At 42.4% G+C, this 19,065-nt stretch overlaps 1 protein-coding gene across 7 annotated transcripts in view; it reads right to left on the reverse strand.

Annotated features, from left to right (window-relative positions):
* LOC109305881 (CD276 antigen homolog) overlaps window positions 1–19,065 on the reverse strand; it is a 45,292-nt gene that overhangs the window by 6,616 nt on the left and 19,611 nt on the right. For 5 of the 7 annotated variants that reach the window (XR_002099751.1, XM_019529034.1, XM_019529033.1 and 2 more), the window contains 4 exons: window positions 10,249–10,332; window positions 9,764–9,816; window positions 3,551–3,892; window positions 2,240–2,275 (listed from right to left, as the gene is read on the reverse strand). Coding sequence is in view for 6 of the 7 variants with exons in the window: in XM_019529034.1 (XP_019384579.1) it covers window positions 2,240–2,275; window positions 3,551–3,892; window positions 9,764–9,816; window positions 10,249–10,256 (439 nt within the window). In the remaining variant the exon portion in view is untranslated. Of the gene's footprint in view, window positions 1–2,208; window positions 2,276–3,550; window positions 3,893–9,763; window positions 9,817–10,248; window positions 10,333–19,065 lie in introns of all 7 variants that reach the window. The other 2 variants (XM_019529036.1, XM_019529035.1) reach the window with 2 other exon arrangements.

Genomic DNA, 19,065 nt, shown 5'->3' on the forward strand with positions numbered 1-19,065 from the left:
AGCTGACTTCCTGCCCTTTGGGCAGGGGGCTGGACTCGATGATCTCCTGAGGTCCCTTCCAGCCCTGATGTCTATGAAATCTATGAAATCAGCACTTTGAAATTACCCCATTGTCCTCTGAGAGGCTGTTGGGTCAGGAGCACCTTTGCATTTTGTAGTTTTTGCTGATTTTTAAATTTTGAGAGGGCCATTTCCTGGAATTTTAAAGATGCTTATTGCAAGTGACCTACTAAGCTGAGAGCTGCTACTTCTAACGAGACCAAAAAACAATGTATTTTTTTGCGTTTGTTTAAGATTTTGGTGTTCTCTCTTTTTCTGTGGCCTGACAGTGATGTCATGGTATGTGTGCATGCTTTGTCAGCTGTACAAGTTCAGGGCTACTGATTCCAGAATTGACTATGTTGTTGATCTAAAATAAATCAGTAAGCATACCTCACAAAAGGCAATAGTTTTATGAAGCAAATTAGGAATCTGGAAAGCTAACATCAATACTTCAGGCCAGTGGGGGCCAACCCTTTTGGCAGATGTGGCATAAATTAGTCACATATCATCCTCAAGTGCCACGCTAATCGTTTTCCCTTTCTTCTGCCTGCCATCCTGTTCTCTCTTCTGGTTCCTGCTCTGAACTCCCTTCCCAATCTGTTGCTATGCTTTCTGCTTCAAGACCTGCAGCCCCTGTATGATCTCTTGCTCTTTCCACTTCTTGCCCTATCTGCTGTGTCTGTCCCCTTCCTTATCTGTTGCATGGCACACACACTAGTTGCCCAAGCTGCAAGTTTGCCACTCCTTCTTTAGGCCATAATTAGGATGGGAAGCAGAGAATTTACTGAGGAAGACAGCTCAGAACTGGAGGACATTTGCTTAATGTACCATATTTCCTAACATGCAATATGCATTTTCTACCTAAATCAGCATCTCCAAATTAGAGTATGTGTAGTAAACAGGGAAGCTAATTTTCTGCCCAGGATAGAAGCACCCTGCTTTGATTCCTGCTCCACAGTGCAGCAGCTGTGGTATTACTACCCAGGCAACTGAGGAAATCAGTTGACTTAATGTTTCATGGCTTTTCACTCCAGAGGTGTTAATGATTAAAGATCATCTCTCCTTTGAATAGTCTTGATATTCCTCTAATTAAGTTAACCTTTTTAGGGCAATTTTGCTGCCTGCTAGCTGCTCATGGCCTCTATCCTCCTATTTCACAGCCCTGGAGACTATTTATCTCTTTTTAAAATCTTAGATCCACACATGAAGACTAATCTTCAGCAGCAGCTAAGGCTTCAGCTTTAGTTAAGGAGGAAAGGGAAAGTGAGTCAGTTAAAGATTAGGCCCTGTCCCTGCTCTGTGCAGCCATAGCTTACGAAAATATATTTTTTTCTTCTTTCTGTCTTTCAAAAAAGAAGGTGCATGCTATTTGGGGTAGGGGGGTGTAAGAATATAGGGTACAGTTACTCTCCACTAGCTCTCCTATGCTAGAAACTCAGCACCCTGTCTTGTCTTTGATGTTCTGGAAGTACTTGGAAACAAACATGCAAGGGTCGAAGCATTTAATTTTCTTGTTATAAAACTAATGTATCTGCATAACTCAGATTCTGAGGTCATAATTCACATGATCAAGAAGTTTCTACAAAGGACCCTAGTGCAGCCAATTATACAAGGTAAATAAGTTTAGAATTTAGCAGCTGCATTGTACTACAGAACTGTACCAGGAAAAACTGAAAACCATTTCAGGTTTTCTTGCAAGGACTTACATGAAGCCATCTGCCCTAAGTATTATTAGAGCATCTATTAATATATTACCCAAGTGCCTTTCCAAACCTTTTGATTTAACAGTTCATCCAAACTAAGGGTATTTATGGAGAAGTTCTTTTGTCCATTGTAAAACCCCAGTAGCTGCCCATTCGCTTGAACTTGTGTGTACACACGTGTGCCATATTAGCAACAACAACAAAAAAGAAGTAGTGGCTGCTGGCACTGTAATTCTTTTTATTATGAGTTTGGACTATTCTAGTGGTAGATGTGTTCTCATCTAGGAGACAAATAGGATTTTTTTCCCATGCTGAACCCATGTACTTCCTAACTGCATTTTGTTGGGAACAGTATGGAGTATTGCCAATGAGAGACAAAACTGAATCTTTATTGGGCCTTCCCTTGCTTAGAAGGGCTCACAATGAGTCATACAAATCAGGGGTGAAGGAAACCCTAGTGTACCCAATGGCTTTTTCAGTAGTGCATAACTTACCAAGGTAAAGAGAATTTCCTTCTATTGGCTGGATATCTTGAATTTGAAAGAAAACAACATTCAAGTCAGTCATGTATATGTAAGCAAGATGAAGAAACATGTTTCCTAGATAGAGCTGGGAAGATTTTTTGGATGAACTGTATATTTGCCAATAAACAGACTTTTTTTGGACATTGCAAAACAGCTTACAAAATAAGGTCAACTTTGATATAGGTTTGGCCAAAGATATGGGATAAAATAGTTTTAAAATTCAACATATTTCATTTTTACATTTCAACAAACAAAATGGCTCACTACAGAAATTGCAAAATGTTTTATTTTGCGGCTTTCCAAATTACACTTAGATTTTTTAATTCAAAACATCATTTTCCCTTGAAAAATGGATCTAATTAAAAATAAGTTTTAGGATGGTTTATATAATCTTTGAAGAAAAAATTCTAGGTATCGTGTTATATAAAACACTGAAGCAACTGTATTTTGTTTTTCCCAATGTTAGCTCCTCCACCCCCACAATTTTTGTATTCAGCTACCAAAAAATATTATCTTTCCCAGCTCTGCTCCTAGAAACTAAATCTTTATGCAGTATAAGTAGCCAGCATTATTCAAGTATTTGTCATGACCTCACTTATTTTCATACAGAAGAAAAGATCTTTATTGCATACTTAATTAAGTCTGTGTCCCATGAGCTATTGAGATAGACTGACCTTGCTGCCTCCTTTTCTGTACAATGGATTTTCTCTTTACTTTTCAGCAACTCTAATAAAGTCACAGGTGCAAAGGTAATTAATAATTAATCTGAAAGAATACAGACCCTTTTTCTGCACTCATAAATAAATCAGTGAGTCTTTTCATCAACTCCACTGGGCTTTGTCTCTGGCCCATGCAGGTCAAGCTAATCTTGCTTCACTGACTGTTATTCTCCATGCCTTCCAGTAGCAAAAGGAAAGGGTGTACTCAGTAGCATTTGTAAATATCAATCTCCAAATTCTGGAAAAAGTTTGAGGCATGTTTTTTTGTCAGTGTCATTAAAGAGGGGAAAGTGGGTGGGATCCTTCTTCAGACCATTGGATGCTATGCAGATGTGCAACACTGAAGCTTCCCAAAGGTTCTCCATCCTGCCTTCCTCATCCCATATCTCATTCTTCCAATCAAATCACAGACTGGAGAGATTAAAACTTGGAGGAACTTAAATTTGAAAAACTGTAATCATCCCTAGCACAAGCAACATGCAATTCCATCATTACAATAAGCTCAGTGGAGAATCATCCCTCTTCACTCCCTCCCTTTAAGTTCAACTCTTAATAGTCTTACCTGAGACATTCAGTCTAACTGCATGCTTCCCTATTGCTCTGGTCTCTCCATTTCTGTAGATGCAGGTATACACAGCTTCATCACCATGCTGAACTTGAGAGAGTATTAGAGAAAAGTTACCATGTTCCAGCTGATCCAGAAAGAGCCTGGTTCTGTTCTGATATCTTTTAAGCTGATTGTTCAGTGATTCTGCCCCATTATGAAAAAAATGCACTACCGATGACTCAACCTGCCAGTATACTGAATACTTCTTCATGTTTAGTTTTTCAGATGTCTGATTGGCACAAGGCAGAATAGCAGTGTCTCCATTGATTGCTTGGCACAAAGTTGGTTGAGGAACCACTGTAATAATAAAAATGCTGAGTGTGAAAAAAGTTGATAGTGTCAAGAGAAAAATCCTGAGAACTTTTGAGCACCTGAACTTTCTATTTCTTACCACTCAGAATTTTTGCTTTAAATTTATCACTGACTGTAATGGTAGTGTACCAACTTCTGACACCTTGAAAACAGAAGCTATCTGCCAACAGTAGTAGATACAGTGGATTCCGCTTTACAGAATCATTGGTTAATAGAATCATCCGGTTATTTGAATCAACGTGGGCAAACCAAAACCAGTTGTATATTATTACATGTAAAAATCACTCATATTAGAATCACAATTTTGGAATTTTAGGATCAGTTTACCGGAGAAGCCTGGGGACTTTGCAGCTTTGTGAGGAGCCCTCTGCAGGCTGGCAGAGTTCCAGCTTGCAGGGGGCTGGGTGGGAGCAGGAACAGGGCAGTCAAGCAGGGGGCACCATAGGCATGTACTTTACATGCACATGGCCCCAGGCAGCCTGGAGAGCAGCTCCCACAGGTAAGTGTGGTGGGGTGGAAGGGGCAGGGAACTGAGCCCCTGTAGGGAGGGAGGGATGGAGTTGGGCAGGGCTGGGACCCCAGCATGAAGTGGGATGAGTGCCAGGCTCCTTGGCAATGCAACCCCTGTGTACACAGTAGCTTTAAGGATTGCAATCCCACATCACTGCTCTCTCTGCCCATGCCTACCCCCACCCCACACACAGATTTGAGGGGCGTAGCTCCCCCCCTGCCTCTCCGGGAGTGTGCGCCTCACTGGGGAGCTGGCTCCACCCCCCTGACCCGAGCCCACAGCGAGCAGCAGCAGGTGGGGAGCTGGGCTTTGCTCCAGTGCAGCAACCGTCGCTTCCTGCCAGGGGAAGGGGGCTGTGGAGCTGGGCCCCTGGCCCCATATCCCTGGCAGCTGGGGCCCCCCTCCAGGGCTGGTGGGCCAGGGGGCTATGGGTGGGGGCAAGGGGCACCAGCAGGGCTGTGGGGACTGGAGGGGGGTTGTGAGAGGCCTGAGGAAGGCCAGGGGACTGTGGAGGAGGAGTGAGTATCTGTCGTCTTAAAAAAACGGGTCTCCTTTTAATGTAATCAGCTGGTTAATAGAATCAAGTCACTATGTCCCAAAGTGATCCCAATAAGAGGAATCTACTGTACCTTCTAAGTTTATCTGAGGTATTTTTATATCTCCTACTAATTGCAGCACCTGGGTGCCTTATACTTTTTAATGGAATTATCCTTGATAAATTTTATTAGCTACTAAATTTGGAAAATATCTGTCTTCAGGCTTATTTTCTATGATATAATACGAATTTTAACAAAAGGTAAAGATAGCTATTGCACTTCCTTTTTGATACAGGAGATTGAGTTTCTTGTTCTCCATGGGCCTGGCCTACAGTTTGAATAGGATTATGGCAACTGATGGCCCCTGGAAGGGCTAACTGTCCTGATAAATATCTGTTGGTTTGCTCACTACTGGAGTTCATTGCAGCTATTTATCTGGAAGTGATATGACCACATTTGAGAATCAGTAATAGAAAAAACCAGGTCAGTAGAGCTAACTAGGTGACCAGCCTTTAAAAAATTGTGCTACATCCTAGGCACCTACAAAGGCTTCTGCATCCATACTGTGAGGTAGCCATTTTTTAAATTATTACTGCTGGGGAATTGTTTACACAGTTATTTAGGAACAACTAGTCATGTTCTAAATCCACACACTATCCTGAATTCACTTTCAGATATAAACAAATCCTTAGTTTTTTCTTGTTGAGATCCATAATCTGAAACAGTGCTCTCTGTTCATAGCCATACATCATCATCGTTTCATTTGATGGTGTCAAGCCTTCAATATTTGCATTTTTCTCAGACTCAAGTTCTGATTCAGCAAAAAATGACTGTAGGGATTTACATCTGGCTTTATTCAGCAAAGCATTCAAGCACTGTGCTTAATTTCAGTATGTGCCTCAGCCCGACTGAAGTCAAGTATCTACCTAAAATAAGTATGTGCTCAAGTATTTTGCTGAAGATGGACAGACTTCTGAATTGGGGCCTCATCACTTACACATACAACCTTCTACAGTCTGTCTTTCAGTGCAAGAAGAGGCTGTTGTTGTAGACAGCCTGCATGTTTAAAGATAATGAAGCTCTTTTGGTTAGAGAGGTTAAACCTTCTCTGTGAAACAGTCTGTGTAAGGATTGACATGGACTCTGGTGCTGTAGAAAGCAAGCGGCTGTCTTACTCACTGGCATTTTAATTACAGTCATGCTTAGCCCCAAGTAATGATCAGGGCTAGACAGCTTGCATAAACCCAGTAAGATGGGCTGTATTTCTCTTCATCAGGGATTCTGGTTTTCTCTGATTAAAAAAAAATCCCCATTTTTCAGATTAAAAAAAGTTACCCCAAATCCACATTTTTCTGTGATTAAAATGAAATGCCACCAATATATATGCTAGTGGCATTTCATTTTAATCATGGAAAAAGGTCAATTTTGGGTTACTTTAATCTGAAAATTGGGGATTTTTTGAAATCAGAAGAGAAAACCAGGATCCCTGCTCTTCATTGACCACAAAGGGATTAACTGGGGGCTGAAGAGGAGCTGATGAACACCTGGGAATTTCATTAACCTCATCTGGGACAGGTGGAGAGGGTGTGTTAGGCTGAGGACACGCATGCAGCAGTCAAGGAAGGAGAGAACTGAGGTTAGGAACTATTGGATCATTTGAGAACTGCTTCTTGTTAGGGTCTCTCTGAGGTAGGGCTGCGATAAACCAAAGGACCCAGAGTAGAATGGGGGAGTCCAGAATAGTTCACTCTGTTTTTGTTTGTTACATTTATTCATAGGACCTATGAAAACCCCAGAAGGCTGGGATTTTAGCAGGTCTATGTATTTAGGGATGTGCCCTCTGCCTTGGGGATATCTGAAGGAGTGTGAGCGAGTGAAATCCTGTGCTTTCTATATGGTGCTCTCTAAGGGTGATGGACTCAAGCAGAGACTGTAGAAAAGAATCTCCACACCCAAATGCAAATGCAGTCCAAAGCTGAGACAAACTATGCTAAGTGGGTTTAACAAATGAAAGGGGGAATTGCCCAGTCTGATTCCTGATCCTATTAATTTTTTAAACCTTGTCTTCTAGTTTTTTAATATATTACAATTTTCATGGGTGTGTTTGTCATGAGAAATGCATGCAAAGGTCAGTCAAACTTGACCATTTCCTGATTGCTGTTCCTCCTGTCATCAAGTGTGCAAGCCCTTTACTAGCTAGGACAGGGATGATAGGAGGCAGGGGGTCCAGTCACTTTTGCCCTGCTGCACCTGCAGTTGGTGTCAGAGAAAGGGTTAAGAGAGAGGTGCTCAGGTGGGTGTTGACCAGGAAGATGAGTGTTTAGCTTTTGCTGTCCTCTAGGAAAGCTTCACTGTAGCCAGGAATCTTGGCTGTTTTGCTGGTGGGCAAGTCTCCTTCGAGAGGATGGCTACTTCTTCAGAGACTGCCTGAACGTTGCTTAGATAAAGATTGGGTCTGTGTAAAAGAGTGGTACCCTGCCAGAGACTTTCCAAAGGATCCTATTTTGAGTTCCTCGTTTTTTCCCCCTCTTATTCTGGGTCTTTTGTCCCCTGGAAGGAATAAAACTGGAGAAGTTCATAGCCAAGAGAGAGATGGTGCTTCTGCCCTGAATTCTGGAACAGACAGTAGCGAAGTGCTGGAGGCACTGAGGTGGGGTGAGTAGTGTCCTATTAGACTACAGTTTTCTCTCATCCCCGTCCTTTCCATCTTGTCCTCTTTGCTCTACATGCAAAAAACATTGTATACCACTTGCAACCCTGGAAACAGTGGATGTAGAGATATAGTGTTTACACTTGGATTCAGCAGTTTTTCCAGATAAGAATCTTACTTCTTTAAAAAAGAGTTGTTGTTGTTAACACTAGTGAGACCTTTAATGGGTCAAGTTGAAGATGAGTTTGTTATGCTTTTATTAATGTATTCTGATGCATAATCCTCTGGGATTCCTCTTCTGTCATAAGCATTACAGTACTGCATGAATGTCCTCTGGTTCACTATTGTGTGTCAATGCAAAGCAACTTTAAGTATTCCATCAAAATCTCTCAAATTGGCAATTTGTATGTTCTTGCAGGACCTTTCTTGTTAGGTACCTATTTGTCTAGCTTAGCTGCAGCATCTATTTTTTCACTGAATTGCTCTTGTGTACCTAGCAAGTAACTTAACTGACCCTCTACCCCACCCCCATTGGGCATTTGACTGCAACAGAATTAAAAGCTTGTATCCCTTATACTAAACAGCTGTTCTACCTTTCATCAGAGGAGGCTGGTCTGACTGTTTGGACATCTTGTAATTATTTTTGGGCCCCTGCAGTTTTTACAGTAAGAACTTATGCAGTTTTTACAGTAAGAACTTATGCAGTTTTTACAGTAAGAACTTAAGAGCTTCGTTCCTAGTGATGCTTCAGAATTGCTTGGATATTGGTCAGTGTGAAGGATGGTAAAACCAGGCTCTAAAAGTCTCACTTCAGAAGATGTGACGAATAATCTTGACTAAGAAAAATAGTATCTGTTTGTTTAGATGCATATCATGATAGTTTATACTCTTTGAGAAGCTTAAAATCCAGTAGAAAATGGGGAAGCAAATGACTATAAGCATGGGAAGTGGGGAGAGGAAAGGTTTTAGAAATGAGCAATGTTGAATGTTCCTTTTGGATGTAATAGGCTGTGATGCAATGCGTCTAACAGTTCACGAGGTTAGTGAAGCAGAAAAAATACACCTGCAGTAAACGACAAAACAGCAATCCATTTCAGTGCTAAAAGTAGTGCATAGTGCACTTCTTTCTTGTCTCTTTGGTTGTTTAAGTTGCGTCATGTAGAGGGTTAGTAATATCTCAGTTCCCTAAAAGCCCATATGCTACTCTTAAATGTAACGTGGGACATGTGACATTTCTGAGTATCTGCAGGCTCAGCACCTCATTCAGAAGAACTGAACTCAGACTTCTTCAAAGGAAAAGTGAATCAGAAGTTTTATTGAACTTTCCAGTGTCTTAATGGTGGGTTGCCATGACCCATGCATCAATCAAGGTGGTATCTATTTGGCAAAAGAAACGCTCTCACCTCACAACATGGGGACTGACAAAGTGCATTCAAAATTAGAATTGTGTTTTTAGCATGGTGACACAGATCAAACCTGTATGAGGAAATCCTCCCCTGACCTATTGCAAAGCCTTTGGAAAATAATGGGGCAAGCCTTTTTATAATTGTTCCAAACAGAAAAGTTACTTCATATGCCAATTAGCTTTCAGATAACAATTTTTTTAAAGTTTAAATTCTTCATGTTTGGGGTTAGGCCTTCCAAACAGCCACCTAGCTGTTACCAATAATTCAATCCTGTAATAGTATGATGCACTGCATTTATATAGGGTCATAAATTATGAAGTGCCAGGGACCTTTGGATCAAGCACTCATATTTCATTGTTATTCCCTCTACTGAGTCCAATAACTTGATATGGTGAACACTTGAAATAATCAGAGAGGTAGTTAGAGCTATGTTAGTCTGAAGGCAGGGTAGGGTGGCATCTAATCAATTAATCTTTGAAGTGCCGCATGCTCCTGTCTTTTCCCAGATCTTCTCTTAGATCTGTTTCCTCATTAAAGAGCTGATTCTATGGAGTGCAATTAAGAATGGTTTCATAGATGTTAGGGGCTGGAAGGGACCTTACAGATCATCGGGTCCTGATCCCCTGCACTTCGTTGGACTATGAAATGTACATTCAGAACCCTTAACAATACTCTGAGAACCAAAAATACGTTAATCTGCACTTTGTGGGTACATATACAAAAACTCAGTAATGCAGGTTGTGGTATACTTACCACCAGGTACAAACCACAGTAGTAAGCAAGTGATCAAGTGAAGGACACCTGCCCTGTGTAACAAGAGAAAACAAATTTAGAATGGTCTTGGTTCTGCTACTCGGACAATTGCTTTGTTAATCTAATAAATCTGATACTTGTTAAATTGTGCCTCTAGCCTACATCATGCATATTGCTATTATCCTTATACAAACTGTTATAAATGTCATAGCGTAGAATCTCAGTTGCATTCTTTTACAACTGGGGTTGCGGGTGGGGAGGAAGGTGTCGGGCATGGTTTTTTTTTCTAGACCTAAACTTTCCCACATTATGGGTTTTATTTTGTTGTTGGGGGGAAATCTGGTGCACCCAGTCTGGTTTATCTTTATTGTGTTTGTCTGATCAAAGCTGAAACACCACGTGTTGTTGTTATTATTTTCAACTAACTCTGCAAATGCTTCCACCACCTGACCAGTTGCAATGCATCAAAAGGGTTATTAGGTTACCTCTTCATTTTTGCACCAGTTGCTGCAAAATCTCTCACTTCATTAACTTCTCCATGTGTGCCTCCTCAGAGAATGGTGTTGCCTCTATGAATAACAAGGTGAGAAAGACATGTTCTCTGCAGTCAGGACTTTAAGTCAAAGGAGAGAGAAGGAAATTCTTGGTATCATAATTTGCTATACTACTATGTTTTGATTCCTCTCCTTCCCTTACAAATAAAATGAAGGAGTGTTAACCTTTTAGCACCATAAAGCATGGGGAAGATTCACAACTCTCCAGAGGCCCAAGCTTGGATCTTCAGCCCATAATGGGGCTACCTATGAGACATCCACCTGGGATTAGAGTTTAACCGCCATGTTTAGAGTGCTGCTCAGACTAAATGACTGCCAAGGGCTGTACCAGCTGCACATCTGCAGGTGCAGGTAAAGCTGCATGAACTGCTTCAGTTTAAGGGAACTCCCTAGTATATTCCCCTTTCCCCTCCCCCTCCCATTTTTGTAATGGTTAAATTGGACCAATCCTCCTTTCTCAAGGTGGTTGCAACCCCACCAAAGAGAAGACGCCGCACTTCCCCCCCCCGGACCTGTATGGTTCAAGGGGGAGCAAATGTTAGATGCATAGTAGTTCTTCAGTGGTGCTAGGGCAGGGAGGGCCCTGGAGCAGTTATTGGTGAGTCAATGACATGGGGTCAAAGCCTGCCACAAACTACACTGTCATCTGCTGCTACTGGTGAATAATGCCTGTGACTTCCAAGAGCAGACATTGCCTTTAGAGTAAACCTCCAAAGAGGTAGTGAACAAATGGGTACTGGTATTGGTGTTCTTGTACTTGTGCTCCAAAGATGAGTTGTAGGAGCAGCTTGATTTTTACCATTCTCCCTCCTCTGTTTTGCTAACCCTAACTATGCATCATTTCATTAGTACTTGGAATATATTCTTCACTATTGCAATGTTCTGTCCTGAATCTTGTGGCTGTCACCTGTCTCTTGTGGCTGCTTGGGCTGATCTGAAGGCGGAAGCCAGCAGTAGAAAGAGCTGAGGCAAATTATGAGAGAGAAGCTTTTTCATCTTTCAGAGGCAGAGTGGGATTGATTCCATCCACAAATCTTTTTTGACTTGCCTTACACCACCCCTTCTGCATGACAATAGACTGGGTTGCAGGGAAAGCTGACTCGTGGGAAACTAAGTTCCTTGGTGCAGAATGTTTGAAGCTGAAGCAAAATGTTAGTAGTTAAATTAGGGATTGTGACACCCTCCTTAAGGCAAAGTAAGCTGGGGAGCTCAGAAAGTGCGGAGAGGGTGGAGCAGCTTCCTTCCTCAGCCTTGAAAAAACTCTTCGTGCCCAACATGAGTAACTTGTTAACAGCCACTGAATACAAGTGCCATTTGTTCTGTTTTGTTATGGGGGAAGCAAGTCCATGTTAGGTGTGGGCTGGGCAGCTTTCCTGACTGGATTCCTTTCTCCTTAAGCCCCATCCTGAGTATGTGGACCTAGACTGTTGTTTGTAACCATCTTGGATGTCCTATTGTGCATGTTTATAGTTGGATTCTTGTGCCTGCCTTCCCGTTTGTGAATGCTATGGCCTTCCCTTACATGTAAAATAATACAAGGACAATGTTCCCTGAGCATTTTGCCCTTTCTTCCCCCCCTGTTGTCTTGGTAAAGGCACCAAGCCACAGGAGGTCAGGCCAAGGATGGTAGTGATTCTGTGCCTGTGGAGGGACTTTACAGGAGGCAAGTCCCTGCAAAAGGGTAGTAGCAGCTGAGAAAACAGACTCCTGAGAACAAAAAGATCTGCTAGAATGGATACAACTGTACAGTCTACAGGAGATTGTACTGTTTTAACAGTTGCCATTTATTTTTCTTCCTTTTCATCTAGGCACTTTTCCAAAGCCTGATGACTTCAGTGAGTTTTGAAACTTGGCAACCTTGCCATTTATCATGCCATGTAATGCAAAGGCAGTGTATTTCTAAGGCCTGGGCTTTTGCTATCTTTTTTCTGAATCTTTACAGCTCTAATTGGTTTGCTTCTGTGAAAAGTCCTCTTGGGACTTTTCCCCAATTTTGTTTATTCATATTCATGAGAGAGAAGGAGCCTCCTAATGCAAGCCTTCTCCAGTGGTGGCAGGAGAAACTATTATTTGGGGCTGGGGGGCAGCCCTTCCTCCTGCAGGCCTGTTGAGGGGTACTGGGTATGGCGCTGTGGTGGCAGGGTATGGTGGTGGTACTGGCACAGTGGAGCCACATTTGGGAGTACTAAGACCTGTTAGCCCTGGCCTACTCAAGCCTAAGCACATGAAAGGTATCCATCACTTTGTAGTCTAGTTGCCTACCTAAAGGTACTTTCTAGTTCTTACTTTTTTTAAACTTAAATTGGCTTTGCACTGTTTCAGCTAAGACAGTGCAAACTGATGTATGGATCTTTTTATTGTTGTTTAAACCATATTTATTCCAGTTTAATTTAAATGGTTTCCTAGATCAATTAAATTGAAAGAAGACATTTTGGCCAGGGACACCAGTAACATGTAAACTGGTATGAAGTGATTGGAAACTAGTTTAAACCTGTAACAGAACAGAAGTTCAGTGCATGCAGGCCAATTGCAAAATGGTGGGACCTGGTTTAAGACTGGAATAATCTAGTATCAGACTTAATCAATTTAGGTTACAAGAGTCTATCAAACTTCTGTTCCAGATTCTCACCCAACTCGAGTTATCTCACAGTCCCTTAGCATCCCAGGATGCTTTCCAGCTCCCTGCTAACCCTGCCTCACAGGGCAGGTGGGTTAGTGAGCCAGCTGTTCCTACCTCCAGGCTGTCACAGACCAGAGGCAGCAAAGCATTTGCTCCTCAGCCCAGCTGGCAGGGCACACGGGGGCCAGCAAGGGGGGAATGCTGCAGTATTCCCTCTAAGGCATGGGTGGGCAAAATGAGGCCCGCGAGCCGGATGCAGCCGCCATTCTTTCCGGCCCTCAGGGCCCCTAAAAAATTTAGAAAATTAATATTTATCTGACCCTCGCTGCCTGTCATGTGGCCCTCAATGACTTGCCAAAACTCAGTAAGCAACCCTCCACCTGAAATAATTGCCCACTCCTGCTCTAAGGTAAAAGGTCCGTGTGCGTGCCGCTTTGGTCTGTTCCCAAATGGTCCGGTCCATTTAACTTAGAAGATGCAGTAAAGGGATGGGTCTGTGTGCAATGAATATAAAGATGATGCTTTACAGAGGCTGCAGGGAAAATATTGGCCTTCCTAGAATGATAGAAAAAGCAACACTGCCCTGGGGAAGATCACAGCCTCTTCCCAAGCTGTGGCAGGCCCCTCAATGAGGCTGAAGATTGCTGAGTGTACCGTAGCATGCGAACAGCCTCCCATTCCCACAGTAAAGGACTCCACTTTATATAGGACCCTTGCTAAGAATTTATGACCATGTGGGTGCACTGAGGGAGAGACTTCAGGATGTCAGTCCTTTTCAGAGCTTGTTTTATGCCTCCTCTAATTACGTTCCAATATCAAGACATCACTGAGATGTCACATCACATGGGTGTTGTGCTATATCAGAAAGTACCATATATTTCCTTTTGTCCATTTTAAAGAAAACAGAGGTGGTCGCACTTTGCCCCAGTCCCTGCCCCTGCTTGAGGCAAGATTTTTTACTGTGTGCAGTCACATGTGTGCAGCTTAGAGGGAACCTTGCAACAGACCTGGGGTCTGCACAACACTGGAGGCCCACACAGCAAAGCTTCCTCACTCCGCAACGCAGCTCAGTGATCGTCTCAGCCCCATCCCTGTACCAGACCAGGCCCCTCGGCTACAGTCAATGGTGGGGGGAGCGGGGGAGAACAGACAACCCACACAGCTGAGAGACTGGGGGTCAGACCATCACTGAGCCAGCCTGCAGGGCTGGGGGCGGGCTGTGTTGTAGAGCCCCCTGAAGTATGAAGATCCCATCTAGAGGGAGCCATGGGCAGATCAAGGGGGTTCTGTTTTCCACCCTTGCCTGCTGCCCCCCAGGCTGCCATGCTACCTAGCTAGGGTGGTGTATAGGGGAGGATCTGGTGACTGCAGGGGGGTGGGGGGCATGTGCCTGACAGCCAGTTGGGGATGGGCCTGCTCAGCTGTCCTTGGCTGGTCTGCATGCCGGAAGATGAGAGACATGCAAGACACCCTGAGCCTTCTGGCTTGGCCAGTGCAGGCATTTGTCTGCTCCCTGCTTCCCCTTTCCCCTCTCCTGGTGACGGTGAGTTCCCTTTGCTTTTGATGGTCTTTGTAGCTTAGAGAAACTCATGAAGGTTGGATCAGGGTTTTTGCATTGGTCTGTACTTAGTCTTTGGAATACATTTCTAAGTAAGGGGGTTTCATTAAATCAATTTAAAATAACATCATGAGTTAAGATGGTGTCACTTTCTTGCCTAGAGCAGGCTTAGGAGGATATTTCAGGTAGTATTTTTTTGTAATTAGACAAGATTACAGTGGAAGTTTCCTACTTGCTTCTACTTGTTTCTGAAACGTCACATAAAATGAAACAAACAAGCTTCTGGATTTAAGTCCCTTGTTCCACTTCCTCTTGATGTTTCTTCAAATTGCAAAATGGAGCAATGTTTTCTTTGTTTTAGCTTAATAAAGGAATTCTGAGACTTTTTAAACACAGGCTTAAAAATTGGGTGGCATTTTCAAAGAAGCATAAAGGCAAGTCAGTTTCTTGTATTACCGTATTATGTAACTGGAGGGAGGCTGCTTGTTTTAATTTAATAAATGAAAAAGCACTACTATAGCATTTAAAGTTTACCTTGTACCAAAAAATAGAATAAAGGGAAAGGGGGGAAGATTCCTCGAACCAAACACATTTGTCCAATCTTGCAAAAAAACTGGGTCAACCAACTAACCACGTTAGCAAACTAACATCCCAACTGCCTGTGAAAACAAATGTGCTTTGTTTTATATCCTAGAGGTAGCCTGATTCAAGCTATTTCATACTGGAGAGGGGAGTAAGTGCCAAAGTCTAGATTCCTTCATGTTTAGAGCTCAAAAATTATCTTAAAATAGATTACATGAGGCTTTTGAAATGTCAGCAATCCCCAGCTCAGTAAAAAGGCACTCTAGCTTAAGTGTGCCACTGATGAGAACCAAACCCCTTCAGATGCCATCTTGACCTTGTGCCCTGCAGTACAAAGGTCCTGCCTTAAACATTGCTGTGGACTTTATGTAACTTGAAAGCTGTGAGATGAACTTTAATGCAGGGTGGGCACTAGCTTCCACTAAGCAAGGTGATAGTTTTACCAACTTCCTCACTTACTGCAGTGCTGATTAACGTAAGTAAAGTCACAGCAAGGTGAGGTTCTTCAGCTCGTTGCATAGTCATGGAATTCTGAACAGACTTTGGGCTTAGAAGATGCTGCCACTACCAAAATGGTTAATCTAAAACTACTAGCAGGTGGACTAGGATAATCGGGTAGAAGGAAACTGTTAGGTACCAGGCAGCGCAGTTCTTTGGATTAAATCTGAAAGAACTGTGAATTATTTTCTTGAAGATTTGGCTTTCAAGCCAGAGCTTTTCCTCTTGGCCATTGTAACTCACCTTTTTCCACTTAACTTTCTTTTTTCCTTTTTTTTTTTAACTAAAATATTCACCTTGGCTTATTGAGGTACTTCTTTCTCTCCTAATTTTAACAGCAAGATTTAGATACTGAACTTCTACACTCCAATTAACATGACAGAGCAAAGAAATTTAGTTTTGGTTTCCAACCCCCTCTGCTTGCCTCATCTGTGCAATCATCCTACCTTGAGATCTAACTAGAGGAACATGAATGCTAAATGCACAAATAGAGCTCAAGATCTAGCCTCTTGGCTATGATGATTCAGTAATTTATACCGAAACCTGGCAATATTCCCAGCCTTCACTTCTACGCAGAGGACCTATAAGGGGAATGATAAATTCACTTTGAGTGGCTTCTGCAACAGTTCAAAGCTGGCCCAGGTGCGCCTCATGTGAAGGACACAGGGGGCAAAATCCAAAAGGATAGGAGATCATACTGTCTTAAAGTAAAAAAGAGAGCATGGATGAAATGTGATTAACTAATCTGGAGGTAACTTTCTGGAGAGTTCCAGGTTGTGGGCAGGGCTTTGGCAGATATTGCTTTATTTATACTACCTATCGCACAGTTCAATTTTTCAGCTACTGAGAGCCTTGGCAAACAAGCTGCTATCCAGTTCCAGAGTGATCGCTGCTATATGTCTTGAGCTGCATGCTACAAAAGGGTAATTGTCAACCTTGTTAGACTTGAGGCACAGTTCAGAAAATGCCAGCTCTTAGCTTTTGCTCGTATTTTTTACTATAGAAAAGTAATGGAGCAGTTCCTTGGTTGCTAAGGACTCAGACCACAGCAGGTCAGATGGCTATTAACACTATGGATTCCTATTTGCAGTCTCTGGGTGTGTTCCCGCATACAAGGGCATGTGTTTGTCACAGCAAAAATAGCAGCAGCACAAATATATGCCGCTACTTTTTGCCATTGTGCGCACCCTTGTACATGACTTTTGGTGTGAGGCAAAATGCCCTACTTTGGGGAAATGGCTATGCGCTGAAGGAGCTGGGGTAGAGCTAGAAGAGGAGTGATACTTTGGCTGCTGGCATAGCATCTCCCTGGAGGACTGAACCTCCATGTCTGCCAGTGCGGGCTCCTGTCGCATGCACCACGCCACTCTTTTGTGAGGATTTTTTGCTATTGGGATTTCCCGGTAGCAAATTTTGGCCTCACATTGCAAATTTGAAGTTTGTCGTGCCACAAAGAGGTTTGCAGTGCCACAAACTACATGTGCCTGCATGTCTGGGTCCAGCCTCTAGGTTTTTCTTGTGAACCATATGTAGATGTTTGGACACCTAACAATGCTAATATTGCATGGCACCCCAGAGTTCATGGCATCCTCACTCAGAATCGCTGCTATAGAATGTAACCAGCTGATGGGTCAACTCCAGATTGGGGATTGAATCTTCACGTATACTATAGCAGAGCTTGGTGCATCTGTGAGATGAACGGGCTTGTGCTCCTATGCTGTCCTTTCCCACAATCCCAGAAGCTGGTTTAACTTTTGATATAATCTACTGAAGTTTCAAGTCTAAATTTGCTCTGGTTTTCAGTAGCCTTGTAAAAGGGTATTATGCTAAGCTGTGAGGGTACCCAGCTGGCATAATTTGTTCGAACTTCTGTTCTTCCTCAGTCTGTTCTGAACATAGCCAATTATATGGAGTAAGTGGAGGTGCTTGCTGGACTTCCCCATGCTCTTGGAATTTCCAGTTACTTAATTGTGGTCCAAACTGTCTGCACTATATTCTGTCTCTAAAAGGTCACTCATAAGGGAGACTATTTCAGACAACAGTGTGGTAAAGCGGATGTTTAACTGAAAAGGAATAACAAAGTAAGCAGTAAATTATATTCTGCACAGATTTCAAAGCTATTACAGAGCCTATCACATGAACTGACTTTTTTTTTTTTTTGGGCAGGGTTGTTGTAGAGAACTCAAATTTACTTTTCCTTTCAACCTTAGACTAAACTTCTCCCTGCTTTTAAAACTCCTATTTGATGCTTTGCACATCAGTCCCTAAAACTAGGGAAAGTGGTTTGTACTCGGGATAACAAAATCTAGGTAGGTCAAACCAAAGTGAGGGTAAAGCAAATCCTAGAACTGATGATGCTTCACAGAGATCATCCTGTTCTAGCTCCTGGGTCATGCTTTTGGGTTTCTGAGTGAGGGTTTGTTATATTTTGAAATTATCTGAGTAACTTTCTGAATCGCCGGCTGCGTGCACACGTATTTCTTTGTGTATTTTCTGTCCAAATATGACAGTCTTTTTGTAAGGCAGCCTTGACTGATGGCGATCAAATGTTGCTGCTGTTGGGGCTGTTCAGTCACTTCTGTAAAATGTTTGGTCTGGGTCTAATTTTCAATACACCCAGAGCCTGTGAAAATCACTATGTAAATGCCAGTTGTAGAGGATTTCAAATGAAATGCAAATACTTAAAGGGACATGGATACCAAACTGCTCTTTCTCTCTGAGAATAAGAGTGCATAGGGGACCTTAAGCTGGTGTTGCCTGTCCTGGACTTCTGTCTCCAAGGTTAACTTGATCCTTTACCTTTTATGAGCAATGGCCAAATCATTTTAAAATGGGGTTCTGTCCATTTTACAGTGTACACATGCACTAATTATATAGTATATTTTAATACACTTCATATATTTTTATTATATATACAGGTGTGTGTGTATATATGTATATACATTTAAGCAGACTTGCTACATCTGGCACATAACTCCTAGATTTGCTATCTGTTGTAGAAAAAACATGGTAAGAAGTCCCTTTTCTGTTCCTTTAGAGAGAAACTACTTTTGAGCACCTTCATGTGGCATAAGAGGTATAGGTTAGCGTGTCCTCAAACCAGCTACCAGTACACTTCTGATTATAATTAATTCTAGGTTTCTGAAAGCCATGGACCCTTAATGGTTAATTGGGCCCTGCAAAAAATCATCTTGCGAATAGAATTCCACCACATAGTTTCTCCCAAACCCTGTCTCATGTCTGTTAGGTTAGACTTGGATCCTGATACTTATTATGTGGGGTAGTCTTATTTATGCCTCTTTGTGAAACTTTCAAGAGAAACCAGGAGTGGACTCTGTTCCCTGTTGTGGTGTCTGTCTCTGGCAACCCAGCCAACAGTTCCTCTTTCTTTTGATTTCCCTTCTCTTCCCCTGAGAGTTTCCACTGTCCCTGCCTCATGTGTTTCACAGATTCTATATTTCTTACACTGGAATTGTTCTTTTTTTTTTTT

The sequence above is a fragment of the Crocodylus porosus genome, unplaced genomic scaffold (assembly GCF_001723895.1).
Source record: "Crocodylus porosus isolate Cpor-Errol unplaced genomic scaffold, CroPor_comp1, whole genome shotgun sequence".
NCBI classification, from domain to species: domain Eukaryota; kingdom Metazoa; phylum Chordata; order Crocodylia; family Crocodylidae; genus Crocodylus; species Crocodylus porosus.